This window comes from Lepisosteus platostomus, chromosome 12 (assembly GCF_059453375.1).
Source record: "Lepisosteus platostomus isolate fLepPlt1 chromosome 12, fLepPlt1.hap1, whole genome shotgun sequence".
NCBI lineage: Eukaryota > Metazoa > Chordata > Actinopteri > Semionotiformes > Lepisosteidae > Lepisosteus > Lepisosteus platostomus.
Window position 1 is genome coordinate 10,083,932 of NC_142622.1, and position 20,707 is coordinate 10,104,638.

The 20,707-nt window shown below is 38.0% G+C and overlaps 1 protein-coding gene across 42 annotated transcripts in view; it reads left to right on the forward strand.

Moving 5' to 3' along the window:
- rims2a (regulating synaptic membrane exocytosis 2a) overlaps nucleotides 1-20,707 on the forward strand; it is a 267,753-nt gene that overhangs the window by 117,694 nt on the left and 129,352 nt on the right. For 40 of the 42 annotated variants that reach the window (XM_088600907.1, XM_088600866.1, XM_088600868.1 and 37 more), the window contains 3 exons: nucleotides 284-1,239; nucleotides 16,602-16,810; nucleotides 20,124-20,243. In XM_088600907.1, coding sequence (XP_088457033.1) covers nucleotides 284-1,239; nucleotides 16,602-16,810; nucleotides 20,124-20,243 — 1,285 coding nt within the window. Of the gene's footprint in view, nucleotides 1-283; nucleotides 1,240-16,417; nucleotides 16,486-16,601; nucleotides 16,811-20,123; nucleotides 20,244-20,707 lie in introns of all 42 variants that reach the window. The other 2 variants (XM_088600884.1, XM_088600887.1) reach the window with 1 other exon arrangement.

Genomic DNA, 20,707 nt, shown 5'->3' on the forward strand with positions numbered 1-20,707 from the left:
ACAACAGAAACCACTTTTATATTTTTTTAAATAAAAAGGAGTGATCTTTTTTTATCTCATACTTTAAAATGATTCAGGGAAAACATAGCACCCAGTTTCTCCATTTTTTTTTTCAGATTTTCCCCTTACCTAGCCGTTTCATGATCAGTGGTCCTTGACCTGACTTTTTGCCCACAGAGTTCACCCTTGATTTTAAAGTTTTTTTAGAACCATCGTTGCACACTCTCCCTTCCCATTTGTTTTTTTTTTTCAACTAACTAATGTCTTTGTTTTTGATTGGCAGGAAAAGAAGCCCATCAGCATCCAGGGATCCAAACCAAAAATACGACCAAAGGGAGGAGAGGGGTGACCGTTCGCAGTATGCCCCGGTGGATGGTGGGATGCCCAGGTCACCATCCGACTACGAGGAGCGAGAACCGCGGAGGGTACCACGGGGCTCGCGGATGTACGAGGATGCAGAGGCGGCACGGGGGGAGTACCGGGACCGGCGCGGACGGCGGCGGTCCCAGGAGTATCCCCTCGACGAGGAACTTGACGGCCAGCAGAGCGAGTACGAGACGCAGCGGCAGCGGGAGGAGGAATACCAGGCCCGCTATCGCAGCGACCCCAATCTCGCCCGCTACCCGGTCAAGCCCCAGCCCTACGAGGAGCAGATGCGCATCCACGCCGAGGTTTCGCGGGCGCGGCACGAGCGCCGGCACAGCGACGTCTCGCTGGCCTACACCGAGCTGGACGAGCCGCAGGGGACCGTGACGCGGGGCGACCGGCAGTCGCGGCAACGCTCCACCACAGAGAGGCGGATGCCCATGGAGAGCCAGCGCTCCTACTCTATGGAGAGAACTCGAGAAGCTCCCAGTCCTGGCCAGCGGACCTCTAATCACAGCCCCCCCACCCCACGTCGAAGCCCTGTGCTCGGCGAGCGGCCCGGGGATATGCGGCGCGGGGGAGGGGGGGATACCATGTGGAAGCAGCAGCAGCAGCAGCCGCATCATCTGGACCCCAGCTCCGCCGTGCGCAAGACCAAGCGGGAAAAGATGGAAACCATGCTGCGGAACGACTCGCTCAGCTCCGACCAATCTGAGTCCATCCGGCCCCCGCCGCCAAAGCCGCACAAAACGAAAAAGGGAGGCAAGATGCGGCAGGTGTCACTTAGCAGCTCTGAGGAGGAACTAGCCACCACCCCGGAGTACACAAGCTGTGATGACGTGGAGATCGAGAGCGAGTCAGTGAGTGAAAAAGGTAGGCTTCCACCTTTTGTCTGGGCGAGTTTGATGATGAGCTCTGTTAACTCTGTGCCCTTAAACTTTAATTTTCTTTCCTTATACTGGGAGCTCGGGGGGGTATAAGAGTTAATCTCTCTGTAGGCTGCTTAAAATTGTTGGAGACTATACAGTGTACAGTATATAACTATCATATAACTACTGTATATAACTGAAATCATTCATTTGCACTGCTTAACTACAGTAGTTGACAATACCTGCATTTTGTGTGACTAATACTTTTCACATTTTTTTCACAATTGTTTGATATTGCTGTTTTTTCTTGTTCTCATATCCCGTATCCCATTGTGAATTATAATCCTTAACACCAAAGGATTTGTTCAAAGTGGTTGTTGTTATCTTTGTGTTTTCAAGGGCTATTTTCATGTAGAATTTACTATAAAGCACAGTGAAAACTGTGAAAATGGCTAATTTATCTTTGTTACGATCTCTGTAATTTAATTTGCAAGATGACTAGATAAAGATGTTTTAACCTCTTGTTAGATTCGGTAGTATCAAGATGAACTAACTGTCTGGCGAATGTATTAAGTTGCTACCAGACCTTTCAATGCACTACAGAAATAACTACTAAGGTACTGTAACTGCTATCACTTGTAAGTGGCATATTTTTTGCAAACATACATTTGAATAATAGTATCTTAACAAAGTTAATTGCATGCAACACATGTCACTGTATACTATCATGCACAAGTCTCGAAACCGTCGTTCATTTCAGCCATCAGAGGTGTGCAAACCCTCCTCCCTGGCCTTCCAGTTCACTCACAGTTCTGATAGCTCATTCCCCTCTCTTGCTGTTTACCCCCTGGCTTGTCCTGTTCGGCTCTTAAACTGTCAGATCATTCACAGCAGCTGTTTCGAGCTGGATGGTTTGTGTCCCAAGCCTTTAGCCTCTGTGGAAGGTCCGCTGTCCTTTTCATTGCCCCTTCGCAGTGGAGAATCCCATCTTGCACACATTGTTCTTAATCCTTTCTCTTAGGTTCACAAGGATTTTCCCCTCCAACTCCTTGACTGTCACAATGTCTTGTGTTGTAAACTTAAATATGAGCCATCAGGTGGCTGTGGTAATGAAGGGTTCAGATATTATGACTTCGGGCTTCATTTGTTATACCTGGGTTTGTAAACTACTTGTTTCCAACAGTCATACAGTCCGATATTGTGGGTGCACTATGGTAAAACAAAACAGCAAAGCATCTTTTGATTTCACCTACAGTAACATTACTTTTTTCAGAGATAATGGTAATTGGAAAAGAGTTTATATTCTGCTTTAGTATTATATTTTAACTATTGTCAGTATCGCATATTTAATTAAGTGAAGTACAGGAAATGTGATTAAGTGTTTGAAAGAAATTACACCGTTCCCTCCTGATTTCTTTTAAAGCCTCCTAGAGTGAGGCTCAATTTGATCAGCCCAACTATTAGCATTCAGTGGCATTCCTGATTTTTTAGTTTCCCTTTGAGTTGCTGGTTCCAGAGGCTATGAGCAGATCATCTTTTTTGCATAAAGAGTACTATCCAAAGTGCAGTGCTTTATTTCAGTGCTGATGTCATTGCTTTAAACATCTAATGAATCCTTTTCCCTGGCAGATGCTGGATTGTACAAAACAAGCACCATTCAAAGCAGTATATTTTATGACTCAATGTAAAAATGATCACTAGATTCATTTTTGATACATAAGGAACTGAATATTAATCACACTATAACACATACAGTAATATACACAGAATTACTGCTATTATTCTAATACGTTAGCCCAAAAAACAAATATAAAAGATACATGTTTTACAATCTACTCAAATTTAAGCCCTTTACATTTATCTTCAGACAATGCAGCTAGTGTGATCTTCATGGGGTACAATATACAGTATAATGCCCAGTCTCATACAAGCAGGTCCTCCCCCCTGTTTAGAATAAGCACATGCTAAAAGAAAGGTTAAATTAGAAGGTTCTTCCAGACAGCAACGTTAACCTTAAGAAGTACTCTACAAACCTTTCTGTTTATATAACTTAATGCTGCTGACTGCCGTTGTAATTGCAAATTGATTTTGTTGTCAAAACCTGTAATTACACGCTGCTACCTGGCCATGTCAAATGATGAAAGGAAAAGAGAACCTTTTGCCTTGTGCATTCAAGGAAAGCTATGCCACAATAATGAAAGGGCAACAGAAGACTGAGAAAACTAGAGAGAATAGTAGAGCTATATTATGTAACCCATAATGCCCTCATCACAAAAGCAAACGGAATTTAAATTATTAATGCTAGGGCTTCCCTGTTTTAATGTCTGTACAGGGGAAAAAAACATTCTGAATATTGGGTTTTCAATCAACTCAATCTTTATTTGCAGTAAAGAAATAATTAGAAAAATGTTGGTTTTGTTTTCATTGCCTCCCTCTGAAGACAGGCTTATATCTTCTGCTTTGTACTGTTATTTGTTTTCTTACTGATACTTTTGCATGACTAATTGGACCCAGGAATAAAACAAGATTGTGCATTGCTAGTCTGCCCCAGCAAATAGCAACGCCAATGCCACATTTCTTTTTCTCTTGTTCTGATTTTATCATCTGTACACAATTCACTGCGACAGTTTTTGTTTAATCCATAACTTATCCATCACTGATGATTTTTCACCTCCCCACACACACAAACGTTTGAAAGGAAATGTCATTAACGCTTTCAGGGCTGACCTTAGAAAAGCTTACTGGCCAGACTCTCCCAAGCAGTTTTGCACCACCTTACTTCCAAAATTATAGCATACTGATTTTCAAATTTAACAAAACTAAATCAAAACATCTGAAAAATCATTAAACTTGTGTTCTGGTCTTAGATTATAATTATTATTTTTCCCCAGAAAATGTATTCTCAGAAGGTGTAGCTTGTCACATTGGTCTTATTTTCCTGAGAGTGTGTATAGTAAGTGGAAATAAGTAGCAGTCCCAAACGTCCCAAGACTATTTAGTCCCAAAAAATAGGACTTCACTTGAAATAAACTAGCTGTTGAAAAATGCCATGAAGTGGCAGTAGCAAAATATGTTAACAAAGTAAGGTCAATAACAGATTTGTTTTTTAATTCAATTCTTGTGGGTTCTGGAATTTTTTGTTAAACAAATGTCTTCCTAGTCTCACCAGGAATATTTATCGAGAGAAAAATGTTTTTATTTCATTTTTCAGTGCTAAAACATTGTGTTCTCAGAAAGTCTTGCTTAGGCTATAAATTGAATTACCTTACTGTTTCAAATCAGTCCCTTAAATCATACGTGTCCTCATTACGTAAGATCAGCATGATGAAATTGTCAGGTTCTTCACTAAAAAAACAAGGTTAACGTCTTTAATCAGGTTAGAGATCCATCTGCTTGACTTTCTGCCTTGGAGTCATCCATTTCTATTGACTTGTGGCCTCCAATGTATTTCAGTTGCACTTTTTGCCTGTTAGGCTCTAAATTAAATGTATTTAATTACACTAGACCCAGCGATAAGTCTGTATCAAATCCTTGTTTAGAGTTGTTTAGAGTTGGGAGGGACACCTCTCATCCAGACTAGAGTCACAGAAGCTCATCAGGCCAGAGATCATTCTGGTTTCTGTGGCATTAAGTGGACTAGAATTGGATACTGATTCGTCATAGGGATCACTCCCCAGCAATACTTATCTTATACCTGTATATTATAGCTGGGTAGATGGGAGCAGCTGAGGTACAGTACCTCACTCAAAGGTAACAGCAACAGCAGTGCTTTCTGCATATGATCCCAAATGCTTACTCACTAAGTCACACCAACAATCTTGTAAAGGACAATAAAATAATAGCAGACAAAAAGATTGACTCATATGAGACATACAGTATACAGTGTTGAGAAGAGCACACGTGGACTCTCTAGATTGGTCTGAATTCTATCATATTTTAGACCTAAAACATAATTACTGTAGATCTTTGACAAACCTTTAATAATAAATGAAGATAAACTGATTAAACATATACTGTGGCACAGAGACATGGGATATATTTAAATTAATCCAACTGTAAATATCATTGTGTGAATTAGTTCCTTAGATGCTGTAACTGTTGTGGTACTGTACCTCCTTGATCAGAAATTAATTACACTGGAAGTTGCCTATAACTCTTTCTCAGTCATATCATTGTAGTGATTCATAGCCGTTTCAGGGACGCCAAATATGTAATATTAGTGGTACTCTGAAGGCACCAGTTCTGTAGGGTTTGGGCATTTACTGAGACAATTATTAATTGTAGCAGTAAATCACAAAGTTGATTCTTTTGATGGCTTTAGAGTCCAACCATGCGACATAACTCAAACAACGCACACACACAGGTACTAATACACGAGGATACATTTATTAATACATAGAATATGCCTTAAACTAACAGATCTTATCGAGAGGGTTATCAGAATACAAAAGATATATATTCAATCAGTTACGAAGTGTTACATATATCAAGAGGACATACGTTCAGTATATCATTCATTAAGACCGTTTCATAAATGAACTTGGTTATAACTTCTACATTAGATACTCGAAACAAGTACATAACTCTTAGGAATTAAATTGATATCAACTGGTTGGGATAACAATTGAATTCTTGAGCTGTAATGCATTGAAGTTGAATACTCATCCAATCTTTGGGGATTCAGATCTCCTGCGGGCACAAAGAAACAGTTGCAGGCTGTTGCTGTCCAATCCGCGCTCTCTGGCTCGGTGCCAGGCTGTGCTGTGCGGCTTGCGACGGTGCGCTGCTGATGCTCACTGACCGGCTAGTTAGTGTTGGCTTTAACTAGCAAAGTTTGTGCACAGGAGAAAAGATGACTGTGGGTCCCAGCAAGTCAGGAAGAGGACCGGTTCGTTCCTAATGAAGAGCTAATTCTGAATAGTGATTCAGCTGTCCACAGTTCCGACCTGTTCACGAGGCCTGCTGCTGGTTACTCTCTGGCAACCTCCACTCTAGACTCTAAGAACAAAGGAAAGTTCTGGCACTCGGACACACTGGCCGTTCCGTGGTTGTCCGGGCTGAGTCTCAGGATGGTCAGGAGGCGCGCTGCGAGAATGTCCTGCCCTTGGGAGCCTTCTGCTCCTGGGCCGTCCTGCCCTGGAATTCTCCTTTGAATTCCCTTTAGAACAGTCCACAGAATCCTCTCCAGAATCCCTTCTGAATCTTGTTGAATCTCCCTTTCTGAATCTGAATCTCCCAGGCTCTCTGTGTTGCCTGTTTTACCTGGAGGAACTTCAGCTCATTGATTGGCTGAAAGTTCCATGGGCATCAGAGTCCCACGTGGGTTACTCGGCCCTACCAGTCCCTGATTGGTTGATCAAGGTGAGATATGAGTCACTTACTCCTGACACTTAGGAATGCAATCCAGATGTCCAACTCGCACTCCCTAGACAGATAGGCGCCAATGGATGACCATTGATCATGATAGCCAGGCTTAGCTAAGTGCATCCCCCTTTGGGAGCTGGTTTCTTATCACAAGAAAACATCTTAAATCAGCTTGCATGAATTCTTTCTCTGTGGCTGCACCACAGAGATGAACAGAGAAATTAGGCCTTATTTGGGAAAGCTCAGAAACACTTAATTCTGCCTTATTAATAAGCCTCACCGCTACATCATATTATTTTTAGGAATATTGGCCCATTGTTCCTTATAGGACTGCTTCACATCAGTGATATTTAAGGGTTTCCTTGCAAGGAACACCTTCCTTCACCATGTCTTTCCTTGATGTTTCAATTGGGTTTAGTTCTGGACGACTATGACTTAGCCAATCCAAAATGCAACATTTTTTCTTCTTCTTTAGCCATTCTGCTGTTGATCTCCTTGTTTGTTTAGGCTCATTCTCTTGTTGTATGACTTGGTTTTAGCTGGTGAATTGGTGGCCTGACTTTCTTCTCCAACATTTGCTGATACAATGCTTTCCCATTAGGCACTGTAGGCACGGTGTAGGCACAGTGCCTAGGGCCTATGAAGGAGGGAAACACTAGTGACTAACGAAAAACGAGCTGAAACAACATGCTTGCAATCGACCCTAGGTGTTCCAAATCAATAATCATACACTCTCCAGCAGCTATTCTAGAAACTAGAAGTATCGAAGTGACGGTCGCTCGAATCGCTCCATCAATCACGCGGTTCAGCATTAGACTAGTTTAAAATGCACCATGTCAATTGACGTCATGCAGTTGGCGTTTACCCCTCTTTTTGCACATTTCAGAGTGAAAGTGCCCAAGGTCTACGATTACCAAAATCCGGCACTGATGCTGATTTAATGTTTCTGTCAATGATGGTAACCTTTCTGGGTCCTGAGGCAGCATTGCATGTCCTTAGCTATTACACGGGAGTTATTTGTGACTTTTTTGGATGATTATCCAAATTTACCACTGGGAGATCTTAGCAGACCAAACATGTGTGTAGAATCTGGTCTTGAAATTTTTTTTGTTTGTTGACTGTCTGCCAGACAGATGGTTGGGGCCCCAAGTGTATAGAAATTATTTTGTAACCCTCTCTGAATTGCAAAGTATCAAATGCTCTTTTTCTGAGGGCCTTTGAAATGTCTCTTCATCATGGCATGGTGCATTTCCATTAAGCTGTACGGTGAAGATCAGACTCACAAAGTTGATGACCATTTAATTGACATTTTCAATTAACAATCTGATTTCAATTACCCTTTTAGTTAGGCTAAGTAAACTAGGGATTCACATACTGTATGATTTCACATATACTAACTCTTAATTATTCAGTTATTTTCTATAGCATACACCAATTCATAAAAAAAATTCAATAAAACAATTAGCTTATTGAAGAAAATATTGGTCTTGATTAACCATACTGTAGGTATCATGGTGAGAAATAGGAAGTTCCAAAATTGTAGTGGGGTTTCATAAATCTTTTCTCAGCATCGCGTACTGTATATATACTGTGTTTACAGTATGTGTGTATATATACTGCTGTGCCATTTTAATTTGACACATGTTAGTAAAAAAATAGTTACAGGCCAATAAAGTCATAGCATCCCTTTCCACATATAATGTAATTGTATTCGGGTATAGTATGAAGCAATGCAGACAGCAAAAAAGCAACATCTTTCACTGTTAAAAATAAACTTGTGGACAAAACAAGAACAAAACTGTACAGTAGCTGGAGTTTCAAAATAAGATACAAAGGTTACAGAATCTACATGGTGCGGATGGCTAAAAAATAAAAGAAAATGATGTAGATGGCTAAAAAGACCAAATTAAGACATTTTATTGGTACAGCTGACTCCAAAGAGAGCTGCTCATAGCAGCTGTGCTACAGAAAGAAATGGTTTTCTGCAAAAATTCCAGTAGGGACTCCCGTCCCAATTGGTACAATATTGCAGGCACAGAGAATGTAACAGCAGATAGGAGATCTACATTATTTTAAAGTAAATGGGTGGTGTCTGTGATGCTTTCTGAAGTGGCATGTTGTTAGGTGGACTTCTGTACATTGGAAAATAAAATCTGAGCATCATTATGCTGCAGTGCCATTTACTGAGCATTTTTAAAATAGAAGTTTGAGTGGGGGAGCTGCATCAGCATCCCTTAACCACAAAGGAACAAGCGAAGGTTAATTCCCCAATGAAAAGTAAAAATAAGAAACACAAGGTGTATCACACCTGAAGAACTTTCTACTTTTAAACATGGAATGTTTGTACTTTTAAACATCCTACTTTTTAACATTGCCCCTTTTCTGTAAATGAAATACAATTTAGGATTTTGTAGATGCATCTTGCTTTACTTTGAGACTACTCCTTTTTGAAACTTATAGTACATTTTACTGTACTCAGAATATTCCAATTAAACACCACCTTTTTAAAGGATCTTCTGTATGTAATCATTTTTACCTATTTATCTTAGCAGTTTAAAATAAACACATTATGATACAGTACATTAAGATATTTAAATGCAGTATTTTCCAAAAACGCAAGAGTTCAATTACTCCACCTCTCTTTATTTTTCAATCCTAAAAAGCTACATCTATCCCACTGTGACAAATTGATGTGCGCTGATTTCAGTTTTCAGTTCAGAATTAATATTAAAAATAACATCTAGCTGAATCTACCCAAAGGTTTTCTCTATAGTTATACTGTATATTATTGAAAGTGCTTCGCTAACATTAAACCTTTGAGGCACCATACTGTACTAGCCCAGAACCTTCACGTCCATCATATCCAGTTGTGTGAAAGGTTTCAGACTGCAATGGCTTCAGGATGAGAAATTCCTGATAGAAATATCCTGTGCATCAACAGAATGACTTAATTAGCATCTGGAATCAGCATCAGCTTACCAAAAAATATTGCATGCCAATCAAAATCAAAAACCATCTGCTGAATGGATCTGTGATACTGTTCATTGCAAATCTATTGTACTGTACTAAATACGCAGCGTGCTGATGGTCTTTACAGTGATGACGTTTGATGAATGTGATGATGTGTTACAGGGTAACATCGGAAATCTGCTTCTGCTTTGCTGTCGATAGGATTTTATCATTGCATTTTCAGATGCTGCTCAAGCAGAACTTTTTGTTTCTGCACATTTCACTGGAAAAAAAAAGGACTGTATATGTTAGCAGGTTGCTGTGAATTTAATAATTTTATATTATTGTTTGAACTCGGCCTTTATGTAAAATTAGACTGAAAGAAAGAAAAAAAACTCCTGTACTGTATATCTGTCTTTGTGAAGAGGGGGCTTTATTTGTACTGTCACTGAGATAATAAGTGGTATAATCTGTCCCTATTTAGGGTTCTGTTGTTACACGTACTGTACTGTATGCAGCGTTCAAATATTCCCATAGCACTTTCTCTTTGTGTTCCAGAGAACTTACAAAGAACTTGACAAAACGCATCAAATTAAAATGCAGTCTTCTGTTAAATACGTTTTTCAATAAAAAAAAATGCTGCAACTTTTTTTTTTGTATAAGTGGACATCCATAAGGATGTAAAATAAGTCTGGCAGAAGCAAAAATATAGGAAAGATGGAGAGGTGCATCTGGTTAGCTGGTCAGAGAATACAACTGAATAATGTCTTTGCATGCTTGCCTGACCTTTAGCTGGTGCAGAGAAGTTGCAGCACTGGCTCCTCACTCCATGAAAATCTTGTTTTGGAGGGTTAAATACAGCAAAACAGAAATGCTGTCATACTGTGCATTAACTGTACAGTAAGTATGAGTAGGGAGCTGCGTCAGCAAACAGGCTGCAATGGAACAGGTAAAGGTTTGCTGCAAGGAAAGAAAAAGAGGCACAACGTTACGGCTGTGGAGTTTCTTCAGGTGTGTCTCTTTTCTTTTCCTTTCAGCATGGAATAAACCTTCACCTGTTCCTTTAAGTATATGTATACTGTATTATATTCATAGACTAAACAGCGTAACACAGTCTTGTTTATATACTGTATATTTACAAATGTAAGAAATGCTACAAGGACACTAGAAGCAGAAATGGCAAGTGTGAAGCATATTTAAGGGACAACAGTTTTACAGTATAGAATAATCTGTGGTAAGAAAATCCTGATTGATCAGTGATCCAAAGTATTGTTTTTCCCATTTATGTTCCAATTTATCTGTCCTCTGTACCCTGTCAAAAACAATGTCTTTAAAATTATTGAGTTTTAGGTACAATCATGAAGAGCAGAGTGTGTATTTTTTGTAGTTCTAATAACACAGTAAATAATTATTTTTTATCCGTTTTTTATCACTATTGCATACAGCAGCTGATGTTCAGATATAATAGTCTGAAGGTTAATTTTTTAGATATTTTTTTTATTTTTGTCTGAATTATTATAACTAATAGTTATATATGCAATTCATCCACAAAGACAACAAAAAAGACAATCTCATTTTTATATGGTGATTACTAATTGCATGAAATATTTGATGTTGGACTTTCTTAAGACCTGCTTCAGACAATCACAATGACTGATTTATTGATTCATTTTTCTCTTCTTTTCTCCTCTTTATTCCGTGTCGGCTGTGAACTTGTCAAATTAGTTTAGACATAACAAAAAGATCTATATAAAATGTTGATTAAAGCATTTAGACAGACTTTAGCGTTGCATCTCATAAGTAAATCATTATTTTACTGTTACAGAGACAACACATAACACTTTGTTTTACCCAAAACACAATAGATGAGGTTATGTGTGTTAAAACATACAATATTTTGTACCATTTCAGGGTTCGACCAAATCGTAGTAAAAACAGCGTCAATAATTAATGATCCAATTAATAGTTTACACAGGTTTTTATTGAGTTGTCAAAGTGATGGAGAGTCTGCTGGCTGTGAACTCTTGCACTGCCTTTGCTGTTCTCCTGAATCAGCAGTTTGCCAACATGGAGCCAAGCAAACTGTGAGGCTGCCACAGATTGCTGATGCTCACAATTTATTGCCGTGATGAGTTTCCTGCTCCTAAACCACAGAACCTCACTGGAGATGAGAGACCATTTTGTGGTTGCCACTGTTAATAAACTATGAGGCAACATGTTTTCTACTAGGCTAACCTGAATCCCCTTCAATAGATAATGAAGAGAAAGAAGGGAGTGAGCTGTAGATGCTCTGTGGTGCAGTGGACTGTCGTACTATGCAGTTTATACAGTACGTCATGGTGAGCTGGATCTGTGGCTAATTTTTAAATACAAATGCACTATTTTTGGTATTTTAGTATTAATAAAAAACATGGTACCCTATGTCTCTGTATTCTCTGAGTCACTCCCTAAATAACCATAATCCTAGAAGGTTATCCTTATAATATGTGTATGTATACAGTGCTGTATGTCCATGTCACTAATCCGTCACAGTGATAAGCTACATGGGCAAAACAGTAGTGTGTGGCGGCCACATTTTACTACATGCATGATTGTATGTGCAAGAAGAGGCTCAGATGTCTGCTTAGACAGTTCTACTTATCGTATTGTGATACAGACAGTGCTATTTCCTAATTATTCCCATAATTCATAGTGACTGCTTGCTCTTAAAAAAATTGCCTACCTGAAAGATGCAAGTTCCCTGTTAAGATACATACCGTACATATATGTTTCTGTAAATTTGTGCAGAAATAAACTATACTGTCCGGTTGTTCATGATTTGTACAGAGAATCTAATTCTGAAAATTCTCTACAACTGAACATTTGAAATGTATGTGTCAAGCCCTCGGCCCTTTTTTTCTCTAATAGCTCTTCTCTGACAGCTTTTATGTCACATCAAAAAGACTTCAGAAACTCCAGGTGAAATATAGGGTACAATCATTTTATTTTCTCCAGGGTGTTCTCCTCTCTCTGTCTCCCAGATACACACACGTTACCTGCACCTTTGCCTTTCTGTGCACCGGAACAGTTTTTGACTTCCTGAAACTGGGTAGATAGAATTTGAGAGGTGTTCTTCCCCAGAGCTGTTTGGTGACGCCCCCCCTCCCTCCCACTAAAATATGATCTCTCCTAACGTCTTCCTGTACCCACAATGACTGTACTCCTACACCACTACACACACATATAAGCCGAAATTGTGCTGTCCCCTCGATAGCCCAGTAAAACTGTACCGGTCGTAATAATATTTAATATTTATTAATTAACCATACTGTTTTAAACCATACTATTTTTGCACTGTTCCAAGAATTACCTTGCACTGTTTTTGTCCTGTTATATTTTCTCTGTTTGCGGAATTTTGCACAGTTTTGATTACTTGATTACATGTTATTTACAGTATGTTATGTTATTACATGTTACTGTTATTGCTATTGTGTTACTGTCTATTGTCTTATCTTCTGTCCTATTGATATACTGCACCTGAGTGACTAATGAGAAACACTTTTCATTATACTATGCACCTGTGTAAGTTTAATGACAATAAAGTTGAATTGAATTCACAGTATTTTTTAGAAGGAAAACCATTGCTTCTCACCATGTATCACAAATAATCTTTTAGGGTTACTTCATCTCCCTGTAGCTGTAACCATGGCTGTTTCACATGGGCTTTGCAGCCTTCATGTACTGTAGTATGCAGTATGACCATACATTCCAAATTGGAATTAATTCCTGAAGAAGCAAGAAAAGTGCCAAATTAGAAATAATACTAGAGTAAAAGTAAGAAATGTGCTGAATCATATGCCCACAAAAAGCTAGTGCTTGTACAGTTTACAGAGAAGATCCTACAGTTGATCCATCTAACAGGTCTAACTGGCTGATAAATGTCATTCTTAACATTATATCAGTGTTGACTATTAAACACAAATATTAGCTTCTGGAATTCCACTTCAAATCTAGTACAGTATGTATTCTTATGAGAGTAACCAATGGCCTTGGGAAACTGGGCTTTGCCCTTGACGTAAGTTTTATCAAATATGTTATGCTGCAGATGTGGAGAAGGAGACAGTTGTTGGCTTCCTCACCGTATCCTACTTTATTTGTAGATGACATGGCCTAAATTGCAAAGAGCCAGAAACAGCAACACAACTGTCTAGTTAGGTCTGATAACATTAAGACTGATAGCCTGCAAAGTGTAAGCTAATGTTGCAAAGTTAAATAGATTCTTTCCCAGTGGCACTGCATGACCTTTTACAAGGTACCTCTGCTTCCAAAGGGAATTCTTTTCCTTAGTTCAGGTTCATATGCTTTCACTGCCTTTAATTAGCTCACTTCTGTAAGCCTCAAATAAGCAGCTACACAGTATTATTCCTTTTTCATTGCATTTATTGTACAAAGCTCTTTGATAGAAGGACCTGCATTTTGCAATTGAAATTCTTAATAAACCACATCCCAAAAATGCCACACATGTCAAAGTGGAGTCATTTAATGTGGTGAGTCCCAATGGCTACAACTCACAGGAAAATAATGGTCTAAGGATAGCCATACAATTATGTGGGGGCATTTACTTACAGTACCCAAAGAGAAATGTTTGTTTTCTCTCTTTTTTTGTGACCCAGCATGAGTAGCAGAAAAGCTGGATTTATGTTCCTCTACTTTCTGATCACTGTGACTTTGCAGTGTCTGTTTAGTTCTTGGTGTTGATTTCAGATTTTCCATATCTCAGTTTTTTACTGTTCATCATCATAGAAGAGGGAGGTGTCTGGTTCCAGCATTTTTCACCTGTGCTATGACATATTGCTAGGCTTGCCTTTAGAGCTTGGTAGAATTTAAACAGATCTGTTAGAGGGCTGTTTTAACCTTCACATCTGACTTTATTCTGCCAGTCCCACAGTAAGACATCCATCACTTGCTGGGGAATATTGAGTATTCCCTATCCTGATTTTTTATTGGTACACCAAAACTTTAGGTCAGTGCTTTTCTTTTGTCAGTGTGTCTTTTGTTTATCAGGCTTGGGTGGTAATTAAATTATTATATAAAGTGAACATAGTTGTTTACTGTATGTAATTCTTAAGATTTTAAAGCTGATGTAGCTTAATGTCTTCCTTAGCAGCATGAAACAAATTTTTACAAAGAAAATTATATTAGGCCAGGTTAGGGTTACAAGAACCATTAAATGTTGATTGCAATTACAGTTGTAATTGTAATTGCACTTTAAATGACAAAATTCAGAGAGTTTACACAACAGAACAGGTTTTCTTACAACTTTTGATCTGACTCAGTTTTGGGTTACAATTACTGAACGGTGCATTATACAATATAAGTAGCCAAAACAATCAGAAAATTCAGTTGAAGATAGGAGCAAATTATCACTCGTCATAAAGTTTGCTTGGGCCCCAGAATACAGCACTGAGCTCACGAAATGTCTACGTAGTGTGGTAATGCTAATCCTAACTGTAGCCCTCCGGTAATCGGATTTGAAACTATTCCTCAAACCACCAAATATAACTCTAAAACAGTCAAAACCATTGATGAAAACTCTTGGAAATGTATCTTCTTCAATAATCTATCTTCTTTAGGCAAATTTTCAAAAAAGGTGAAAAATGCTGTTAAAATAGTATTTAAAGGAGCAAGAACTATGAATAAAACCAACAAATGAGAAAAAGAGAGATGGGAGAGGGTGAAAGACTAGTGGAATGGCTTTCAATCAGCTGCTTTGATTGATTGTTTCCCTTTTATGGACTAAGCTACTAGAACAAAAAATAAAGTGCTTGCAAACATGTTTCGGTGCAACTAGGAGAAGGCGTGGTGGAAAATAAAATTGCATACCTTTACTATCACATTGCATGCGCAATGTTTTTGGTATGTAGTGTATTGTTTTTTTCATTCAGGTTCTTAATTAGTTTATATCAACAATTAATGTAACTGAATCCATAGGCCTTTATAGCCTGTTACAGGGACCTAACCTACCTATTAAAAAAATGATAAAAGGAGACAGTATTCACCAATGATGCCAGTAACGGAGAGTATTTTTTATATACAATTATAAGAAATTATAAAAGTAACCAGAAACCACTGGAATTATTTGATGTCTCTGAGATTACAAATCTTGCTTAATAGTTAAGTCATGTACAAATACTGTACAGTATATCTTGGTACGGAGTAATTATACTAACTTTGGTTTTAATGTTGTCTTTTGCAATCATTTTTAAGTATGAGAAAACATTTCCTGTTGGAGCCTAAAATCGATTTCTCTTTTATGAAGATAAATGTTGAAACCCAGAGGATTTCTTCAGGAAGAACAGGGGGCACATGTTGTTGAAGCAGATACCCTGTTCTCTTTCTAGAAACAGCTGGATGAAATCCTTGGAACAATTAACAATCAACTACCAAATGGATCAAATGGCTGAAAGGCCTCCAATTGTTGTAACCTACCTTGAGTTCTTATGTTCTTAAATGTTTTCTGGAATAGAGATCTGTTTTAAAAGCGACTGCAGGTGTATGTTGATATAACTTCTTGTAAGTCCCTGCAGGATGTCCGGAGCCCTAGTGCTATACTTTTCTTTCTTTTGTCTTACTGCGAACAATGGTGTCACAATAGGAATGATGTTCAGATAAACATTCTTCTTGATTCTTCTCACTTGAAAGGTGTTTGTCTTGGTTATTCAAGTTGGGAGGCAGCGGTACACAACTTGAAGATATGAGCTTCTGTTTATTTATGTGTGTTCCAGGGTCCGGCGGAGTGTGCACAGCACGTGTACATGCCAGTGTCTTGTAGGTCTGTCCTTTCCTCACCTGTCCTCTGCTGTACTTTCTTGTGTGTCTGATTCTCACAGGGGACATGGATGGCAACTGGTGGGACCATGCATCTTGGCATAGCAGCGAGGCCTCCCCAATGTCTTTGGTGAGACATGCGGAGCCTTAACCTTACAGATTCCTTTGTCATTTCACTTTTCCTTTGTTTTATTTACACCTCTGCATGTTTTCTTTTTTTTTTCTTTTTTTATCCCACACCTGTAGGGGACAGTCAAAGGGGAAAAAGAAAAACTAGTGAGCAGGCATTTTTGTCGGACTCAAACACCTTAACTGAGAGACTAAAGAAAATGGTGCACTTTGGGGGCCACTCATTGGAAGAGGACTTGGATTGGTCTGAGCCTCAGGTTAAAGACTCGGGCGTTGATACATGCAGTAGCACAACTCTTAACGAGGAGCATAGCCGTAGCGATAAGGTACTGAGACTATATAGCCTGCATTTTTTTTACCTACTCATCTGGTCTTCATTTGCTCTCTGTCACTAACTGTAATTAGAAAAGATTTTTTTTCAAGTTATGGTTTTATTGCAGGGATATTTCAGCAGCACCCTTTGAGGGTGTTGTTGAAGGAGGAAGTGGGTAACCTTCTGCTTGCTTTGCTGTTTGCTTTCCGGCAGCAATTAAATAAAAAAGACAAAATGTTTGTTGCGGCACACAGGAATGTTTGGTCCTACAGCTGCATGTTAGTCTTTCTTAGTATTTTGTGTTGTTAACATCTATATATCTCAGGGTCTGAATTTTCACCCAGATTGGTGTCCTTCACTGTGTTTATGAACCCTCTCCCACACCCCCAAGCAAGTAATCTTTCGAAAGACTTATCCACTGAGTACAAATCAAGCACAGAGTACAAGGGAAGATTGGATTTGTTATGCACAGAAAAAGTTATGTTTTTCTTTTTTCCCTTCCACTGTCATGCTTTGTTTTCCATTTCTGTGCTGTGGCTTACTGGTGGAATCCGTGTGGCATCAAACCTTTGAAAATATTTTTGCCATCCACTTTTTTCTGTTTCACTTTGAATGTATCAATGTTCATCATGGACAATAGACCAGAAGGATATACAGTAGATACAGTAGTGGGTTAAACGGGAGAGTTTCTATGTTGTTTTTTTGTGCATGGATTTATGCATGGAATTCACTCACTGCCCTACAAATTGTCATGATTACACAAACTCTTTGTGCCTAGTTAATTTTTATACAAGTTTCATAAGTTTATTTTAAAATTATTGCTTAGCCTGTGGGGCACAGAATGGCCTTTAACTTACTGTATGTAGTGAAACGAATTGCCTCTTTTATCGATTATCAAGTAAATTCACTGATTCTGAAAAACTTTATGGAGTCATACCAATGTTTTATATACAGTAAATAAAAACAAGGCATGATCAGAAATCGACTTTTGAGGAATTACATGTATTCAATTATGAATGCCTGTAAAATAATGTGCTTTTATTAAAAAATATCAAGGTACAGACATTTATTGATTTAGAATACCCCTGTGAATAATCAAATTTGGGATTGACATTGACAATCACATAACATTTATCTCTCTTTGAAACATCAGTCATGCATACAGGATGTAAACTCTACGACGTGCTTTTGTGGTCCACAATAGGACAAGCACAACTCCCTCTTTTTACATATGTTGTCTTTGGGAAGCCAGCTCTGCCCAGTGGTCTCCACTCAAATTACTGCAATACTTTTAAACTAACAATCTGAAGCTACACTAGCATAGGCTATGTACAGTATGAACCTGTAACCTGCACATGTAGAACCACTCCTACTCTTCAGGCAGAAGTTTTACCAGATGGAGCTAGTAGAAGTCTTTTCTAACCAATTCAAAACAGAAATTGATTTTTTTGTAGCTTTGTAGACCTTTCTTGTGTTTGGAGGTTGGAACATGTAGCTAGGAAATACATCTGTCAAACATACTTAGTCATAAAGATGTCTTCACATATAATACCACAATGCCTAAATTAAAAACACCTCACACCTTTCTAAAATTATTTTTAGCTACTTCTTGATTAATACTAATCTAAAATGAGTTTAAGTAGCATTCTTGCAAAGAGCAAATATCACTTCTTGAGAAAATTAAAGATATTGTAGGTCTGATATTAAAGTATTTTCAAACACCAGATTTATTTAAAAGGTGCTTCAAGACAAGACATTATAGTTAAACATTTTGCTTTATTATTCTCATAAGCATTTTTGCCATTTTATTGTTTTTGTCACATTTATGCAAATTAAATATTTCACATTGCAAGTACTTTATATGCCTTTTCATTTAATAAAAAAGTGTCCTTCAAAATAATTGTACATGATTTCAATGCATTCCCGGTAAAGACATATACAGTACCTTCAACAGCCAGCCTAGATAAATATACTACTGTATATTGAACAATCACCAATATAGCTATATATTTTCTAGCTTTTCTCAAGTAATACTTAATAGTAAAGAAATAGTCTGGAATCACCGTGTTTCACTTTACTAAAATAAGATTAAAATACTCACAAGCCTTCATAGAATTTGCATTTGAAACAAATTATTTAATGGTTACTACAAGTAACAATTTGCATTGGTTAACTGCTTCATTTATCGCTTGTTGCATATACTGTACCACTAACTCTGACTTCCGGTTATCTTATTTATAATTCTACCTACAGTACTGTATATATACAGTACCTTTAAAAAATGGATTTTCAAAACCAAATAATGACGATAGTGTCAGGGATGTATAGTATACAGTATACAGTTTGCACTGTGATTTGGTGGAATTTTTCTGATTGGAGCAGTTTTCCCACGACCTAATTCCTGGAAGCCTGCTTTGAATTGTCAGTTAATTAAAATACTATTCAACATGGAAAACATAACTGTCAGTTGAGACAAAATCAGAAAGTCACTTACAATGTACACGTTGCTCTGTACATGTTAACGACAATTTCAACACATGGAACAAGTTCTGAAGTATTCTTCTGAGAGCAAAATCTGGTTGACAGAAAATGAATGCTGAGGTCAGTCTTAAGGGTTACACTGTACTTCTGTTGTGATCTACAGAAAGATATGTGGCAACAGTTAAGTTGTTCCCTGATGTGGTGAAATGATGTATTTTACACATTAGAATGATAAAACAGGATCCTAAATTTATTAACTGGACAGCCAGAAAGGGACCTTTACAGTATTTCAATGTTTTACTACTTCTCCTGTCCACCTCTTGTCATCAAAACCAGATGACCAATAGGATGTCAGGATTAGTTGAATGCTGAGAGCACCACATACTGTATGAGCCATAAAACGTCACTGTAAATAAAGTGGTAATATCATTCTTTCCTATTTTGAAATGCATTCATATTCATTATTGAGTTATTTTACTACACATACTGTACATAATCAAACCTAAGCCTGCCAAAAAGTACAGCTGTCCCTCCTTACTGTTAGAGTACATTTTATGATAAAAGAAGAAAATTGGAACCCATACTCTTTGAGGCATGTACAATATATTGATTATTTTCTAAAACTGCAAAATAAAATGGATCACAAAGACATGGTTGTTATAAAGTGCTGTACAAGCTCAGCAAACCGTTATTTTGGTTGCTTTTTTTTGTACAAGAGTTTGTGTCATCATCCTTATGTTTATTAATATGGTATGTGGACCATTTTTTTTCATTTTCTTTTGAAATGTGATAGAACATATGTTTGTTGCAAAATATAAAAATGTGTTGTTGCTCTGATCTCATAGCACCCTGTGACATGGCAGACATCCAAAGATGGAGACCGTTTAATAGGGCGGATTTTACTAAACAAGAGGCTGAAAGATGGTAGTGTGCCTAGAGACTCAGGAGCATTGCTTGGACTGAAGGTGAGTACTAGGTTTTTCAGATAGTTTTCTAAAATTCTGAATCCCAAAACTATAACCATGCTAAACACACTGCAATTACAATCTTACTCAACTTTATAACCAATGACTTGCTCCCCTGTCCCTCAATAGGACCAGCCTAGGCATTCATACCTAAGGTGTCAATGAAGGACACATTGCATGTTTTACAGTAGGGAGAACGCACCATTTTCTTACATGGTAATTTTGGTTAATTTTATGGTTATTTAATTGTTAATTGTTCAAGTCGTTTAAGTCAAACATATTGTCTTTTAATTGTCTCATGACTTGTTTTGTTGGCTTTTGCTCAGAAAATGTGCAGGTTTTTGTAAGGCTTTACGTCTGTCTCTATAAATCAGATCAGGACTGTAATATAGTCCTTGCTGCAGAGAAATAGGACTCCTCCTCATTTGAAACTTGCCTGCTGCAACATCACTTCTTTAATCAAA